The sequence below is a fragment of the Verticillium nonalfalfae genome (genome assembly GCF_003724135.2).
Source record: "Verticillium nonalfalfae strain VnAa140/NRRL 66861 chromosome Unknown scaffold_29, whole genome shotgun sequence".
NCBI lineage: Eukaryota > Fungi > Ascomycota > Sordariomycetes > Glomerellales > Plectosphaerellaceae > Verticillium > Verticillium nonalfalfae.
In genome coordinates this window covers 243,725-260,989 of record NW_021167254.1, presented here as the reverse complement: position 1 = coordinate 260,989, position 17,265 = coordinate 243,725, and the positions used below count along the sequence as shown (strand labels likewise).

At 54.8% G+C, this 17,265-nt stretch overlaps 7 protein-coding genes and 1 non-coding gene across 8 annotated transcripts; 4 read left to right on the top strand and 4 right to left on the bottom strand.

Moving 5' to 3' along the window:
- Positions 1 to 594: 594 nt before the first annotated feature.
- Positions 595 to 2,538, top strand: D7B24_004954 (uncharacterized protein; the record flags this gene model as incomplete). Its single annotated transcript, XM_028639117.1, has 4 exons — positions 595 to 905; positions 955 to 1,360; positions 1,412 to 2,317; positions 2,365 to 2,538. 4 exons carry the CDS (start codon positions 595 to 597, stop codon positions 2,536 to 2,538), a joined length of 1,797 nt encoding a protein of 598 aa, XP_028496471.1.
- Positions 2,539 to 2,661: 123 nt separating this feature from the next.
- Positions 2,662 to 3,910, bottom strand: D7B24_004953 (uncharacterized protein; the record flags this gene model as incomplete). Its single annotated transcript, XM_028639116.1, has 2 exons — positions 2,662 to 3,466; positions 3,522 to 3,910. The coding sequence occupies 2 exons, from the start codon at positions 3,908 to 3,910 to the stop codon at positions 2,662 to 2,664; spliced, it is 1,194 nt and encodes a 397-aa protein (XP_028496470.1).
- A 634-nt stretch (positions 3,911 to 4,544) lies between these two features.
- D7B24_004952 (uncharacterized protein) lies at positions 4,545 to 5,202 on the bottom strand (the record flags this gene model as incomplete). Its single annotated transcript, XM_028639115.1, has 2 exons — positions 4,545 to 5,094; positions 5,159 to 5,202. The coding sequence occupies 2 exons, from the start codon at positions 5,200 to 5,202 to the stop codon at positions 4,545 to 4,547; spliced, it is 594 nt and encodes a 197-aa protein (XP_028496469.1).
- Positions 5,203 to 6,201: 999 nt separating this feature from the next.
- D7B24_004951 (uncharacterized protein) lies at positions 6,202 to 7,408 on the top strand (the record flags this gene model as incomplete). The annotated part of the gene is made up of 2 exons (XM_028639114.1): positions 6,202 to 6,557; positions 6,616 to 7,408. 2 exons carry the CDS (start codon positions 6,202 to 6,204, stop codon positions 7,406 to 7,408), a joined length of 1,149 nt encoding a protein of 382 aa, XP_028496468.1.
- A 294-nt stretch (positions 7,409 to 7,702) lies between these two features.
- On the top strand, positions 7,703 to 7,789 carry D7B24_004950. Its single transcript has one exon. It is a non-coding gene; the product is annotated as a tRNA-His (tRNA).
- Positions 7,790 to 8,550: 761 nt separating this feature from the next.
- On the top strand, positions 8,551 to 11,746 carry D7B24_004949 (uncharacterized protein; the record flags this gene model as incomplete). Its single annotated transcript, XM_028639113.1, has 5 exons — positions 8,551 to 8,676; positions 8,731 to 8,807; positions 8,857 to 9,159; positions 9,206 to 9,587; positions 9,635 to 11,746. The coding sequence occupies 5 exons, from the start codon at positions 8,551 to 8,553 to the stop codon at positions 11,744 to 11,746; spliced, it is 3,000 nt and encodes a 999-aa protein (XP_028496467.1).
- A 72-nt stretch (positions 11,747 to 11,818) lies between these two features.
- On the bottom strand, positions 11,819 to 13,957 carry D7B24_004948 (uncharacterized protein; the record flags this gene model as incomplete). Its single annotated transcript, XM_028639112.1, has 1 exon — positions 11,819 to 13,957. The coding sequence occupies one exon, from the start codon at positions 13,955 to 13,957 to the stop codon at positions 11,819 to 11,821; it is 2,139 nt and encodes a 712-aa protein (XP_028496466.1).
- Positions 13,958 to 15,486: 1,529 nt separating this feature from the next.
- D7B24_004947 (uncharacterized protein) lies at positions 15,487 to 16,965 on the bottom strand (the record flags this gene model as incomplete). The annotated part of the gene is made up of 2 exons (XM_028639111.1): positions 15,487 to 16,717; positions 16,781 to 16,965. The coding sequence occupies 2 exons, from the start codon at positions 16,963 to 16,965 to the stop codon at positions 15,487 to 15,489; spliced, it is 1,416 nt and encodes a 471-aa protein (XP_028496465.1).
- Positions 16,966 to 17,265: the final 300 nt, after the last annotated feature.

The following is a 17,265-nucleotide window of genomic DNA, read 5'->3' as shown; positions in this document are numbered from 1 at the left end:
GGTCGCTCCGGCTCACGGAACCCAAAGTCGGCGCAACAGTCCATTCAGGCTCCAGGTCGTCAACTCTATGCCTTCCGACAACCGAAGTGTTTTGCCACGGGCCGAACTCAACGCTTTTTTCGCCAAGCAGGCAGTGTCTTTTCATACCTGATAAGTTTCCCTTTTTGCCGCGAGCTCACTACATATGCCTAAAAGAGCCGCGTTGCCTTGATCTCCCGAATAGGCATGATCTACCTGCTTCCGCTGACTACCCTTGTCAAGGTCTCGTCGATACGACCTCGCCTAGGTGTGGCTCCTGTCACAGTCCCTTCACAGATTCTTGAATGATGCACTATGCGCGAGTAAGGCTGTGGCACGGTTCCCTCAACATGGTCGACGCGGCGGACGGCATTCCGGGGGTGCCGTGCCGCGAGAGGCTATGTTGTATCTGCCATCGGGGTAGTCGGAACTTTATTGCCCCTGAAACAGGTCTGAGCTCAATAACACCTAGAGGCCTGTGTGAGCCGACCTTAAAATGTTATATTCTACCGGGGGTTTAGATCTGCTGTCTTTGGCGATCAAGCAGAGGACATTGCTGCCACGAACGACAGCACAATGGGGCCGTTCTTTCCAGCTGTATGGATCACGCTCGCTTCTGCCACGATCAGTGCTTCACTCAACATCCGCGTTCCCAACATTGTTTCTGTCGAGGTTAACGGACCTAAATACGATTGCAGGTGCTCACCTGAAGATGCCTGCTGGCCTGACAAGGCGGCATGGGATGGCCTGAATGCAACAGTGAATGGGAATCTTCTACGGCACATTCCACCAGCTGCCGTTTGCTACAATGAGTTCAGAGGGATTCCGACCTACAACAAGGCCGCCTGTGATGAAGCCACATCCATGTGGAAGGACGAAAGATGGCAGTGAGTATCACGAGCAGACAGAATAGAGCAGCCACCCTAACAGAGGTAGAATCTCCCGACCGGCCTCGGTCCTCTGGACTTGGGGAAGCAACAACACCTGCGAACTAACCACTGATCCCTCCGCCAGTTGTACGATGGGCTACTACCCCGAGTTTGTGATCATGGCCAAAACTAGGGACCACATCAAAGCTGGGGTCGACTTTGCTAGAAGTCGCAACATTCGGCTGGTCATGAGAAACACTGGCCATGACTTCGAGTCTAGGAGTGCAGGAGCAAGTTCGTTGGCAATCAACACACATAGCTTCAAGGACATCAGCTTCACCGATAAGTATGATGGACCTGGCGGGTACCGTGGGCCTACGATCACTATCGGAGCAGGCGTGCAAGGTTATGAGGTTATCGACGCAGCACATGCACAGAATCCTCCACGACTCGTCGTCACTGGCGAATGTGCGGCAAGTACACTTCAAGATTTCGTCACACAAACTACAGCTAACTGTATCAAGACTGTTGGTGTGGCTGGCGGCTTCATCCAAGGAGGCGGCCACGGCCCCTTGACCAGCTTGCACGGGTTCGCCGCCGACAACGCCCTCTCATTCGAAGTCCTCACGGCCTCTGGCAATTTCATCACTGCCAACGCGAAATCAAACCCTGATCTCTTTTGGGCACTGAAGGGAGGTGGTCCAGGCACGTTTGCCGTGGTACTCTCAGTGACCATGAAGACGTATCTCGATAACACACCGACTGCCGGGCTTTTCCTAAACGTCAATGCCTCCACTGGGGCTACATTCTCACAAGCTCAGCGTGCAGCGGGCATTATCAACGAGCACGCCAACTACATGGTTGATAACGGGCTCTACGCAATCTATGAGCTTTATGCGCCAGCGATATCCGGAGCCCTTCACGTTCAACCCATCATGGGCTTCAACTTGACTGCGAAACAACTCAGGACCACTGTCGCGCCGCTATTCAAAGCCCTTGACGATGAAAAGATTCCTTACAATTCAGGGTTTCTTGAGTATTCCGATTTTTACAGTATTTACCACGATATCTTCGAGCCAGAGCAAGCTGCCCAGAATGGCCTGACAGGCGGATGGGTATTCACCCACAAAGACATGAGGCCAGAGAACCAAGGTGCCGTGGCCGATGCCATTGCACTAGCCTTGTCTCCACGGTCAGATATGCTAGGCATAGTCATCGGTCACATATTTGACCCCGGACACACGATGACCAAGTCGCAAAGCGCAACGCACCCCCGATGGAGGGGCGCTACGATCCGCTTCATGTCCGTCCTTGTACAACCTCTCGATGCGACCTGGAAACAGAAATTGGAATATCATGATGTGATGGCAAATGTTATCACAGAGAAGTACAAGCAAGCTGCACCCAATGGGTTGGCCTACGTCAACGAGGTGAGTGGTTCGACGCAGCACGGAGTACAGAGCTGACCAATAGCTAGAACTATGCCTTCATGAACAACTGGCAGGATGCTTTCTGGGGCGAGAACTACCCAAGACTAAAGGCAATCAAGAAATCGTGGGATCCCCAAGGTGTCTTCTTTTCACCCTCCACGCCTGGTACGGAAGATTGGCACATCACAGATTATGCCCACAGACTTTGCAAGAAGCTGTAGTACGCTGAGGGCGGCAATGTGCTCCGACTGGTCTGAATACAATTTCTTTCACATGGCTATAACGCACTATGTAATTCTTTTGGAAATAACTACAGGAACTCAATACTTATATACATGCCATGTTCACTCATCCCAGATTACGGCACTTACGCCATCTTCATTGTTCGGTGTCCCGAGCGCCCCAACTCTCACAGCAGCCACAGCCGCACCGAGCCGCCCGGTCGTACTGTTTCTCTCCAGCACGACAACTTCCGCGCTAGTCTGTCCTCCCACAGCAACCAGATCCCCCGCAGCATTGATGTCAAACGTTCTGGGAAACCATGAGCGCGCCGACGCGATCTCTACGAACCGCAGCTCAGCTCGTCCCTCACCGTTGAGACCAATCTCATACAGTGCGATAGAATCTTCTTTCTCCCCGAAAGAGCCGTCATTGCGGTTGGATGCGTAGACGAAATTGTCTCTTACCCTGATCTCCGCCGCTTTCGCTCCCATACGTGGCACGACACCGTCGGGCAGTGTGGAAAGGGACTTGATCTGCTGCAGACCGAGACATCCTCCCTCGTAGGTAACTTCCCATGACGTGACGCTGTTCGAAAGCTCGTTGATAGTGAGGAGGACGCTGACCTCAGTATCGTTCGAAGGACTCCAGAAGACCCCATGCCGGGGCCCATCTCCTGGTGTGGCTTCTCCTGCAGGACATTGAGTGAGAAGCCCCGTCTCGGCGTCGATGGCAAAGACATGAATGCGATCTGCACCAAGGTCGGCTGTGAGGAGGAACGCGCCTGTCGGATCCGTGAACACGGCATGGGGATGAGGTGCATCTTGACGGGGATCCGGTCCCGGAGCGGGGATGGTAAATGTGACTTGCTGAAGTGGCTGTGATGTCGGCGTCAGGGGCAGGGCGCGAGTCACGATTCGTGCTGTGCCACTGGGTGTGTTAGCCGGTAGAAAGTTGGCAAGAGAATGATAAGAAACCAACGCACTAATGTGCCATTGCGATGAAGCTCTTGCCGTCCACTCCGCCGTAGCGGGTGCTGTGTACTTCACCACCATCAGAAAGGGTCTGTATCGAGGCCTCAGCGGGCGTCAGGCTTCCATCGGCTTCGACTGTGAAGGTCGTAAGCCCATTAGGTGCAGACCAAAATGCTCCATCTGGGACGTAGAGGGTTGAGGTTTCGGTATCAAGGTCCAGCCATGAGGGCCAAAAATTGCCGGACGGAACACTTGAACCGATCGCAAGCTCGTTGGTGTCGGAGAGGGTCAGCGAGTAAAGCGACCTCGAGAAGTGGGACGCAATGAGCTTGCTGGCTCCCCGTGCTGGGCGTGACAGACCAAGGACCAGGGAGGCAAGCGTTAAGAGTTGTAGATGCATGGCGATTGTGAGGTGTGCAAAATAAAAACTGCTCCTGGATCAAGGGTGTGCGAATCCATCATATTTATCATGCGTCGGCACCTGAGTTCGGTCCCAGATGGCGGGTCAGGGCGCTTTCGTGATCCGGCCGTAAACCCGAACGGCTGCTCCGGGGCATCCCAATCAGGTAATTCTACGGAGCCACCTGGCCTTGACGCTCACCACGTTTCGCATAGATCGCCATCTGCGCATGAGATCTGCGATATCTTGCTGCAACTTTAGATGAACAAGCATTGCAAATCGCGGCACATATAGTACAGGTAGTTCTGAATGGGCCACTCATACCAATTGTGTCACGTTGGCAGCCAAATCAAGGCCGTGATTCTTGTCTAACTAAGTGGTCGGCTGTAATCACTCGATCGAGAAGGTAATCACATCTTGTCAGCGACTTGAGTCAAGGCATCGGTGCCGATTCAAACAACTGCCAAGTTGTTAATATTGACTTTATGACGAGAACTGTAACGAGTGTCTCAAATCCCGATGTCATCCACAATGCCGCACTGATCCTCATCATCATTGTGACTCGAGTACTGCCTCACACGATTCGACGAACTAGTATTCAGAAGCAGCCTTCTTTACCTCCTTTATCCTCTCTTCAGGCAGCCGCAGTTTGGATGACATACATAGTCCGGCATCCAATCTGGTTACAGACGTCTGGCGCGTCACAAGGAAAGTTTGCTGTCGTGGTGGTCGCTTGAGCAGGACATCCAGCTGACTTGGTCAGTGTCGATGTAGTCGTGCACTGCGCGATGAAGCAGGATTTGCAAATTGTCCCAGTGGCTGTGATGGTCGGACAGACGGGAGGCTTGCAGGGCAGCGTGGTGACTGCTGTCGTAGTGATCGTCTTGGTGGCCGTCTCCGTCGACGTCTTGGTGACAAGCTCGGTGACCTTCTGAGTGGTGGTCTCAGTGAGGATTTTATAAGCTGTTTCAGTCTTCGTGATGAAGGCGGTGACAGTCTTGAGGCCGGTCTCAGTCTTCGTGATGATATCTGTCGTAGTCTCGATGTCCGTAGTCGTCTTGAAATCTGTCATGGTCTTAATGACAGTGTCTATCTGAATGATGACGGATGTAATGGTCTTAGTCACGGGACAAGTTCCCTGCCTGATGGTCGTCGGCTGGAGAGTGATTTGACCGGAGGCAGCTCTATGCTATTGTGTGAGCTTGATGAAGAAGCATTGGATGCTACCTCTTAAAGTTTGTTACTCACGAAGCTGCACCTAGTGCCAGGGCAAAAATGAGACTTGAACGCATGATTTGGGAGTCTTGGGAGTTTGTAACCTGCCGGCGAAGCTCTGGAAGTATGGCGATCATTTCTACTTCGGAAAAAAAATCAGGGCTCTTTTATACCTACACTTTTCTTCGACGGCACAGGAACTCGCGAGCTCCCTGGGTCACAGAGCGAGGCCCCGCTCGAGGTATCAGTATGGCTTCATGCTGGTGTCGTCAGCCATGGTTGATGAGTGAAGCACATAGTTCCTACAGACCGGCCGACCAATGAATGCGACAGCCAAATAGCCTATTACACGACAGTCGTGTTGTGTGTACAGCCGGATATGGAAGCTGAATGTTTTGCTGCGACCATTTCAAAGGACACCCAATGATCCTCGCCCAACAAAGTGCACAATGCGACTCGGGTGGCCCGAAGTTACATTGAGAGACATCTGAACCTGATAGACCCCGCCTTCGGTTCCAATCGCCGCGAATTCGTGGATCAAGCCAAAGGTGGCTCAACATTCAATAAAACAATCTAGTGCTTGTCGTAGACCTCTGCTATTCGGTGTTATTGAGATCGCATTGGCAATCCAAAATGGACCATCTTTGTGCCTTGTATTCAATGAATCAACCAGCACGTATCTCAGGCTGGGGTCAGAGCCTGTGGCCAAGACCAGGACAGCGCAGTTGTCCAAAATGCCAAACATACTGCCCTGTGCCTCGCGATACCGAGCGTGAATACTAAATATGCCTGCAAGTATCTTTTGCTATTTTCTTTTTATGATATGCTTACTGGTTGTGAATACTTCATCGCCTAATCTGGCGATGCTCCAATGCCGCAAACCTAACAACGATTGATCCTTCGCTCCACCGTCGATACAGAACTCGTCCAGCAGTCATGGCCCCTATCAGCCCTGGAGAGTCCATGCTGGGACTCCAAGACGGGGGAGCCCCACCAACTCTAAACTTTCGTCGATTCCCGCCATAGTGTTCATCCCATCATCAACATCATCTCAATTCGCACACACAGCATCAAATATGTCGCATCGTACGGCGACAACAGGTGCCCTCCTGGCCCTGGGCGGCTTTGGAGTCCTATCTGTAGGGGGCCTTCTCTTCCTAAACGGCTGGATGGACATGAAGGACGACCTCATGGCACAGCCCGAGCCGATACTCCCGGGCGCAGGTGGCCCGGCTCGAACGTACTTTACGGGATCTGCGGCGGTCGATGAGGCCCTCACCGGCATACTTATGTTCTACTACCCCTGCGTCAGCGGTGAGATGCCTGCGCTGTCGTTCTTCACGGCATACATGGCCGGCCAGGTTCTGCCAATACACACGGCACTGCTACTCGAAAGTTCACGAGCCGGCCATCATGGCACGATGCTCGCTATGTAAGAATTACGTTGACGCGTTGCGTGCTTCTGTGCGAAGCCTTGCTAACAGTAACAGTCCCGTCATCTGGGGAATGACATACCAAAGCATTCCCTTTGGCATCATCCTCCCTCTCTACGCGATAGCGTACATCTGGCTCTCGCCCCTCGCGAAGCCCACGCAGCCCGGGACGTCGCGCGCTGCAAACCAGCTGCCCACAGACTTAGCACGCCTACAGACCACTTCGAGCGCCATGCTCCTTGGCTTCGTTCTGCCCTCTGTCCTGGCAGCGCTGCCATCCCCTTCAGTCATATCGCGCGATAGCCAGCAGATCTTTCTCGCCCTATGGCAGGTCTTCCCCATCTGGGTATCTCTGTCGCATTGGTTTCTCGCGGCGGCAGCCCAGACGTTCGGCTTCGTGGTTGGTCCGACGCATGTCTCACCAACGGCATCGCTGCAATCTTTGCGTCAAGTTTACAGGACGACGCTCAAGTGCACGTCTCTTGTGCACTTTGGAGTTTTTGCGCTGGCGGCATTTCCCCAACTGAGACCTGTGGTCCACGGAGGCCTGCTCCAGGAGCGGGTCAGTCTCTGGGACATATTTGTGCCTTCATCCGCGCTCTCGCCCAAGCAGATCAAGACGATGGCGGAAGGGAGCTTGACACCGCTGCAGTACGACCTATACTGTGCTTGCGCAGCAATGGCCATTTTGGTGTCCTACCTGGCTTACACCGTCGGCGGTCTCAACAGGGCTGCTGGTCTGAGTACGATCGGGGGGCTTCTGCGCCGTAGTGTGGTTGTCGGGCCTGGAGGAGCGATGCTGTGGGCGCTCTGGGATCGGGACGAAGAGGTGCTGGCGGGGGGGAAATGAGGGCCGTGGTTTTGAACACATTCTCATCCGAGTCCATGGTGATGAGCCAAGGAAAAATAAGTGCTTGTGAGCTCATTTCGCAAACTTTCACAATCTCAACTTACATTTTCACACCATTCGCCTTCAAACAACGTTGCAAGCGATGATTACCCATTCAGTGCCTGTCAGACATTGAGTTAGGCCTACCGCCCACCCTGACGTCCCCACTAATGAGTGTTCAGATATGTGTCAAACCTTGACTTTTTCCCCGCTCTCTGTCGACATAATGCCTCAGATCTGACCACATAGTAGTCAGCTTCGATCGTCTAGTTGGTTAGGATGATGCATTGTGGTTCTTACTACAATACTGCATTGACGGCAGTTCGAATCCGCCTCGGAGCAATTTTTTGATATTTTTCGTGCCTTTTTGCATGTTTCGTGGTAGCAATCATCGACAAACTCAGGTTGTAGTATTTCTTGTGCTACCAGGGGTTTCAAGGGACTGATATGCTTGCACTGTGCTATCTCAACATGGATTCAAAGCCAAGCTGGGCTTCTTCCCGTCCTTGTGCCACGACCGGCCCGGTTCGTAAACTAAAGAACGTCTGAACTCTGCCACCTTCACGGCTCAGTTTCATTGGCATTGTGCCCTCGAAAAACCGGAATGTCGGCCCCAAATACTGCCATCGGTATCCTCCCGAGTCCGAATGAACGCGGGGTATGCACGGGGGAGGGGAATCTCCGTTGATCATCCGCATCCCCGACCGTGGTGATTCGCCCATTTCTCCCGTCATTTAAACGTGACCCGACAGAGTTACATGCCGACGGCTCTGGATATGGATCGCTGTTCCTTGGTATGTTAGCTTCGATGACACCGTGCGCTACACTTGCCAAGAGCGTACTGCCGGACCAGTGAGAGACAGGCAAGCCCGGGGTGATCGACAGTAGGATGGCCTTGGAAAGTCCAAGACATGAGAAGGGGAAGTCGGTGCCGGTAATGGTGGCAGTATGAAAGGGTAGCATGTTCGTTCCACTGAAGGTTGAGCGTTGTCTGTGTACAGACAGTTTGGTAGCGGACTAGTGGCACCTATCGTTGTCACACGAGCTCCAAGCATAGATCGCGCGAGCCTCATCGTTCATACCTCTTGAAGAAATCAGTTGAGATGCAGCCCGAGTCTCTTTGGGCCCTATTCTTGGGTCTGGCGTTGGCCACGAGTGTCGGGGCCAAAGGACTTGACCAGAATGTTCACGACATCAAACAAGTGGGCAGCCGTCAAGCCCAGGACATTGTGAGTGAAGAAGTAGAGGCTCAAACGAGTTCGCGACTAACAGCGCTATTTCAGGTGACCTGGGATGATCACAGTCTTTTTATTAATGGCGAGAGGCTGATGGTGTTCAGCGGCGAATTTCACCCATTTCGGTTCGTCTTTCACTCATTTTTTGAATGACAATAGACCTAACGTATCAAGACTGCCCGTCCAGTCCCTCTGGCTCGATATCCTGCAGAAAATCAAGGCGTCCGGCTACAATTGCGTCTCCATCTACATCAACTGGCATCTCATCGAGGCTGAGCGAGGTCAAGTTCGGATGGATGGCATATTTGATCTCAACCCGTTCTTTGAGGCTGCGAAAAAGGCAGGCCTATATGTGCTACCTCGGCCAGGGCCGTATATCAACGCCGAGGTCGCCGGCGGCGGATTTCCAGGATGGCTGACAAGAACACCGGGGGCCCTCCGCACATATAACGAGGCCTTCTTTAACGCCACTGACCTGTAAGTCTGGAGATTGTTGGTTCTATAAGCAAGGCTGACGTTCTAGATACACCCACGAAATTGGAACGGTCATCGCCGCCCATCAAATTACCAACGGCGGTCCGGTCATCCTTTTCCAGCCTGAGAATGAATACCAGAACACGATTGATCAGGAACTCTACCCAATGCCTGATTATGACTACTGGGAACGCGTCCAAAATCAGTACCGTGATGCCGGCGTCATTGTGCCGTACGTCAATAACGAAGCGCACATGAACGGCTATATTACCGCCCACACGCCCGCTAGCGTAGATATTTATGGCCACGATTCTTATCCCCTCGGCTTCGACTGCGAGAACCCGACTGTCTGGCCAGAAGACGGTCTTCCGACAGACTGGCTGGCGATCAATAATGCCATCGCCCCGGATACACCTTACACAATCCCCGAGGTAATTCATTCAGGGTCTGTTATGATGCGAAAGACTAATAATCGCAGTACCAAGGTGGAGGCTTCCAGCACTGGGGCGACGCTGGCTTTGAGAACTGCGCCCTCCTTCTTAACATGGAGTTTGAGCGCGTCCTCTACAAGAACAATTACGCCGTCGGTGCCACAATCTTCAATATATACATGACATATGGCGGCACGAATTGGGGTAACTTGGGCCACGCTGAAGGCTTCACGTCATACGACTACGGCGCGCAAATCACCGAAGAACGTCTGCTCTGGCGAGAGAAATACAGCGAGGTCAAGCTGCAGGCCAACTTCTTCCATGTGTCGCCCGCATTTTTGGCAGCAGAGAGGTTCAACTCGTCTCTAGATTACACAGATAATCCCGGTGTCACTGTTACGCCAGCCAGGACGAACACCACAAAGTTTTATATTTCACGACACACGCAGTATGATACCGTCGACAGGGTACCTTACAAACTAAAGATTGAGACAACGGGCCATGGGGGCCTTGTGATTCCACAGCTTGGAGATAGCCTGTATCTGACGAGGCGCGATTCCAAGATCCACGTTAGCGACTATCCAGTTGGCGAACATACCTTGGTCTACTCGTCTGCTGAGGTGTTCACATGGAAGAAGTACGATGATAAGACGGTGCTTGTATTATATGGCGGGCCTGATGAGCATCACGAAATCGCCATTGAGGGCGCAGGCAGCGCTGACAGTGAGGTGCTTGAGGGCTCAGGTGTCAAGATTGAAGATGGAGATGGCTACACGATTGTGGCTTGGGACGTGACAACTCACCGCAAACTCGTGCGCGTCCATCAAGACCTCTACATCTATCTCGTGGTTCGCAACGAAGCCTACAACTTCTGGGTTCCCCCGACAGGGTCTGGTGGCCACTATGGCACTTCGGACGTCATCCTCAAGGCAGGCTACCTTGTTCGCACAGCCAACGTTGACGCGTCGACCCTTGCACTCGTCGGCGACGTCAACGGTACGACTCCGATCGAGATTGTCGGCGGTGCTCCCGCCGACCTGAAGACCCTGACCTGGAATGGCCAAGAACTGTCCTTTGAACAGTCTTCGCATGGCGTGATCACGGCCACGGTAGACTTCTCTCCGCCTGAGATCAAGCTCCCATGCTTCAGCCAGCTCAAATGGAAGACGATCGACTCGCTTCCTGAGATTCAGTCTTCATACGACGACTCTCTCTGGACAGGCGCCGACCTCACAGCCTCCCCGAACGACAAATTCCCCATCAAGACACCCGTCTCGCTCTATGCGGGCGACTATGGCTTCCACACCGGCTCCGTCATCTACCGCGGCTACTTCACCGCCAAAACCGCCGAGCCTACCCTCAACATCACCGTCCAAGGCGGCCACGCCTTCGGCGCTTCCATCTGGCTCGACGACCAGCACCTCGGCTCCTGGCCCGGCTCCCCCTCCGCCCCAAGCGGCACCCTCACCTTGGCCCTGCCCTCCCTGAAGCCCGACACGTCGCACGTGCTGACCGTGCTCATCGACCTCATGGGCCTCAACGGCAACTACGTCCTCGGCGAAGACAACCTCAAGACGCCGCGCGGCATTCTCGCTTACTCCCTCTCAGGCCACGAGCCCGACGCCGTCAAGTGGAAGCTGACGGGTAACCTCGGCGGCGAGCGCTACGCTGACAAGAAGCGCGGCCCGCTGAACGAAGGCGCCCTATTCGCCGAGCGACAGGGCTACCATCAGCCCTCGCCGCCTTCGTCGTCCTGGGCGGCCGGCGGGCCGACGTCTGGGCGCACGGCGCCGGGCGTGTCGTTTTACACGGCCGAGTTTGCGCTCGACCTGCCGCGCGGGTATGATGTGCCGCTCGCTGTTCGGTTCGGCATGAGCGGGGAGGGAAAGGGGGCGTACCGGGTGCAGCTTTTCGTCAACGGGTTCCAGTTTGGCAAGTTTGTGCCACATATTGGGCCGCAGGCTAGGTTCCCTGTACCGGAGGGAATTCTCGACTATCACGGGACGAATACGGTGGGTATTACGCTTTGGGCGATGGAGGAGGGCGGCGCGAGGGTGGAGGGTATGGCGTGGGATGTGGGCATGGTCACGGCGAGTGGGTTTGGAGACGTCGAGCTGACGGAAGCGCCGGTTTGGGAGGAAAGGGAGGGTGCATATTAGGCCCACGACAGGTTCTATTACGTTTTGAAGTTTGCTGGTATCCTGAGTTTGGGATTTCATGGCGGGAGATATCTAGTGGTATCCGTCATCGTATTCGTCTTCTTCTTCGTCTTCTTCTTCGCCATCGTCTGCCATTCCTAGCACCAGATCATCCGAATCTCTGTCCGAGTCGTCCTCGTCCGTGCCTCTGGTGTAGTCATTTTCCTCTTCTTCTGATCCGGAGCCTTCTTCCGAATCATCAATGGGGTTCGCCTCTCGGTGTAATCGCAGGCGTTCTGCGAGTGAAAGTGTTTTTGGTGGCTCATCTTCATCCTCGTCATCAGACTCCTCCTCTTCCGAATCTGACAGAACCACAGGCGCCCTCGTGCTGGAACCGCGTCCGCGAATCTTCTGAGCAACCTCCTCAATTTCAGACTCTTCCTCCTCCTCCTCCTCGTCATCGATGACGACTGGTCGTGCTCGTTTTGCGGGCCTGCTTTGTACTGCAGACTCTTCCTCGTCTTCATCCTCAGATAGAATGACGCGTGATCGCTTCTTACTCCGCGATGGCTCTGGCGCCGCGATCTCCATGACTGACTCGTCACCAGCTACATCCTCGTCGCTGTCGTCCTCGATGATCTGGCGACCCCTTATCCGCTTAGTTGGTGATCTCGGCGGCGACGCTGCCTCCTCTTCCTCTGAGATGTCTGCTTCGTCCTCTTCTGAGGAGTCATGAATAGTGTATACGCTATGATCGAGCGTCTGGATCTCACCTTCCACCGGCGAGAACCCAGCAGAAGACCCAGTCCAACCTTGAGCCAGCTCTATCGCCAGCGTGTCGTCCTCGATTCCAGAGCCCTCGTCGTCATCCGTCTCGGGTTCTGGGACTGTAGCGTCGTCGATACCGTCGCTATCGTAGTTGTCCAGAAACGAGTCGGGCTCTGCCACATCGTCGTCCCCCATGAATCGACCTAGGAGCTCCTCATCCCACGTACCGTCGGGCAATCGAGCTTGGCGCAGCACATTGAGCAGAGCGTCGTGGCTGTTGCCGGAGAACAGCCTCATAGGGCAGAGCATGATTGCACCGAGCCTGTCCGTTTCCTTGAGCGTGGCCAACCTGGCTTCTTCGCTCAGTTCATCGAACTCGTCTTCGTCGAAATGCACGAGACTCTCTCTCAGGGGCCCAAGGCCAGTGTAAGCAGTCACGGGGGAACAGTCACCTTCCTCGTCGCACTCGGCGATGGGGTCATGCCACACATAAATCATCTCGAAATCCTCGCCGAGACCTGGCTCGATTTCCTCCGTATCTGCATGGCAAGAAACAGCGTGGTCGGAGAAACACCATTTCAAGTCTGACACGTGAATTTGATGGGCATCGACGTCGAAGCAGGGGTACACGGCCTTCAAGTTGCGCATGCTCAGAAAGTACTGATAGGGGACGAGGTCCACGTCGCTCCCTCTGTTAAGCGGCAGTTGCACGCCGAGATGATTGATCCTGTCTGAGAAGCCGGGGATTTCAAAGGCGTCGGGACCGTCCGCATGGCTAGAGGGTGCTGGGTGCTCCAGGCCGTTGTCGATGTCGCTGGCCGAGATCATGATGATATCGCTATCCCGGTTAAAGTGAAACGTGGCGGGCTTTGCTTCTTCGGTTGAGAAGTCGAGGGCATGTGGATACCTGCCGAGGTACAGGTTGCGGGTTTCGTGGTAGACGGAGAGCATGGCCCGCGAGGCGGTCGTCCTTGCGAGCAACGAGCTGCCGGCAAAAGCTTTCCACTTTCCGTGCATGTTTCTGTGAATAGAAAACTCCAGAACGCGGTGAGATACGTTCAGATCATCGCAAAAATGGTGCCAGATGAGCGCACGCAGCTCAATAGGTAGCCGCATGAACTGAGGGAAGGAGCGGGGTCCAGCGACAGCGTGTCCCCAAAAGGGCTTCGCTCGTGCTCCGGAGTTTCCATAGGGATCAGAATCGTCCGAATCGTCCGAATCGTCAGAGCCGTCGCCATCTTCGCTTTCGCTGGCGCTGTCGTCGAGGGCTTCCGTGTCGAAGAAGTCACCGTGACGGGCCTTTCTTCGGGGCGCTTGCGAGCCATCGGAGCTGTCAGATTCTTCAGCGTCTGAGCCTGACGACTCAGAGTCTTCGACACCAACGATCCTGACCTCCTGTTCGATGACTGATGAGTTGTCCTCCGAGGCGGAGTCTTGAGGCTCCTCTGGCCGAAGTCTTGCCATGGTGGTGCCAACGATGGCAGGCGTCTGGAGGTCTAACAACGGTCTCCTCGAATATGGCTGCTCAACAAGGAGGTTCTAGGACATTATTAAAGACTAAATGGATGGGAGGTGGATTAAATGAGAGTTGGTAGATGAAATGATCAGTCGAGGGTTTGATGGATGAGGTCGACGACAGGGAGCCAGAGCAGGAAACGGGCTGAGGCGCCTTAGGTCAGCAAATTCACCCAAGGGCGAGACGCGTCAGGATTCAAGCGTCAGACGCCAAGTCACATGATCATGACTCAGCATTTGGGCCAGCGATACGGCGCTCCTGTGTCGCCATTTCCAACCTTGCCTGATCCCTTCTGAACGCCAACAGTACATCACCAGGTCAACATCAGATTGCGATTCTCCTGAGTCTAGTCCCGCAATCTTGCCCTCGATGGCCGTTTCTTTACCCGTAGACTGTAATTTTGGGCAAATGACCCATCATACGCCCGCCTGCGTACGACTGTATATGCTGAGACGTCTGACAAGGCTCTGCAGCATCCCGTCCACCTCACCAAGCCCTCGCCTCGATCACGCTAATCTTGCCATACGCAATGCTACATGCACCCTGCCGTACGTATGATACTGCCATCCCGGAGGCAACCAGGCTCCGAAGATGCTTCCTACGAACGAGACAAGCACCTCTGTTGGCACCCTCTCGCATCTGTTTCCTCCAACGTCTTCACGTGTCCAAGGAACGTATCCTCTCGCCTCGCCACGAGCCACACATCACAGGCGAATATGTGCTACTCTCCGTGCTAAAAGTCATGCTCCAAGACATCAGGGCCCTCTTGACCCTCCCCAAGAGCTGAGCATTGACCATAGACTTCGTGATGGAGCACGCCGGTGCGGGCGATGACGCCATTGACCGCCTCGAGGTTCCTCGCCCATCGACTGGGACATTCACGATGAGCCAAGAGAAACTCATTACAGCTCTCGGCCGCCTCGCCCTCAGTTTGGTTGGGAGTATTGAGAGTATTGAGGGCCAGAATCTTGGGGCGGTATAGGATGCGGAACGTTAAGGGCACGACATCAGCATAAAAGTCCAGCGTGGAGAGCAGACCCCACGCCGGCGTGACTGACGTACATGGCGTCCATGTGTGGTCGGGCTCACTGGAGTCTAGATAGTCCTGAGCTCATTATTATCTGTCTCGAGGTGCGCGACAGACCAGCGGCGTGCGGTCAACGTCGTCGTCGTCGATTGGCGCTCTGTCGGCACTGCCGTCAAGGGGTTCGCCGGGGAGTTGCTGGGTGTGGAAACGGCGGGCCGCTGTATTCTGTCACGCAGCTCGCATCGCAAGGTGAAAATCGTTGCCACGGGTTCGTATAATGTTGTCGCGTTCGTCAGCGGGAGATCGTCAAGGTAAGGAAGCGACTTTCCGTGAGAATTCATCTACATCACAAATTTCACAGGCAGTCACAAGAAGAAAGTGGAAATAGTCGAAAAAATCATGGATACAAATCGCTATGGATCAACTCTCTATCCCAGACCACTAGTCCCTTTACTCGGCAGCATTGCTAGCGCACGTCCAAGGCTTCGTGCCCTTCTCCGTGGCGATGGCCTCGATGGAAGCCCACAGGCCGAGCACGCAGATGAGGAAGCCAGTCAGGAAGAGCACGACGTTGGCGACGAAGCGGCACGTCTGCGCCTTGCTGGAGAAGTAGTTTCCCTTGTGCATCCACAGCCAGAAGATGCCGGGGAGGCCGTAGGAGAACCAGCTGGCGAAGAGGGCAGCGATGAGGCCGAGCAGGCTGTTGAAGACGGGAATGGACTCGGCGATGACGGTGGCGAGGACCCAGATGCCGAAGGTGACGGCGACCCAGGCGAGGTTGGAGAGCTTGGTGCGGCGGATCATGTGCTTGGTATCGCGGAACATGCGGGAGAAGATGTACTTGGCGGCAACGTGGCCGTAGATGACGCCGGCGATGACAATGGTGGGGATGGCGACGCCCCAGATGGCCTTGCGCATTGTGGGAGAGTGCGCGGCGCTGAGGGCCGGCGACGGGACGTCCTGGCCGACGTAGACGTAGATGACAATGGCGGCGAGGAGGTAGAGGGTCGTGTCGCAGATCTGGAGCAGGGCAAGCGCCTTGGGCCAGTCGTCGGGGTTCTTGAACTCGCCAATGACGCTGAAGAAGCACGAGTGGCTCGAGAAGGCCACGGCAATGTTGGTGACGGCGAGGAATGCGCCGGTGAAGCCGAGGTGGCGGGCGACTTCGATCGAGCCTGAGCCGATGGGCTTCTCGGCGGCGACGTCGCCGAGCGTCATGAGCATGGCGACGGTGATGGAGAGGCACGATGTCATGGACATGTACGATGTCCACTTGAGGGTGCGCGGCAGGTTAAGGACCCAGAAGACGGCGAGACCGACGACGGCCCAGACGATGGTGCAGGTCGAGCTGTTGGTCAGCGTGTTGAGGCAGATGGTCCAGGTCAGCAGGTGGGAGCCCATGACGAAGACCTGGAAGATGACCTGCGCCCAACCGAAGATCTCCTGGAAGAGGCGGCCCATGCCGATGGGCTTGCCCATGACCTCGACGGCGTCGCCAAAGTTCTGCACAAAGGGATAGGCGCGGCGGAATTCGGCGAGCACGACGCCCGAGTATGTCGACAGCGCGCTCATGACGAGGATAAGCACAATGGCGGGCACGAGACCGACGGTGGCCAGCACCGAAGGCAGGGAGAGAATGCCGAGGGAGACCGTCTCAGCAATGAGAACGATACCTCCTTGCCTGAGAAATTGTCAGCTGCCCGAAACACTTCTGACGACTGATTGACCAAAAAAGAGAACATACCACCAGTTGAGAGTCTTGTAGTTGATGAGTTCACCCTCCTCGCTTGAGAGCATGCCGCCGTCGTCGTTGTTGGCGGCGGGCGCCTCGTACGTGGGCACGGCTTCGCCATAGCCCTCGTTCTTGGTGTTGGGACCACCCGACACGTCAGCGTCGGGGGCATTCGTCCAGTCGGCAGAGTTGCCCATGTTGTGTGCGATAGGATGATATGGAGAGAGATTGATGTTGAGGTCTGTCAAGGAGTGGCAGGCAGACCAATGTGTCCTTCACCTGTTGTCGCGACACTGACTTGCAAAGACAGCACCTGAATTGTCTAGACTCTAGAGCAGCAGTCTGAGTCAGAAAAGAGGAAAACCAGAGAACCACTGCAAAACCGTGCACATTCCTGACAGCTCGACCGGGTGCAGCTTCAAGATATATCCCACATGGCCATTCCGCGATCGGCTCCTTCGCATTGACTAATACCACGAGGCCAACAGTTACAACAG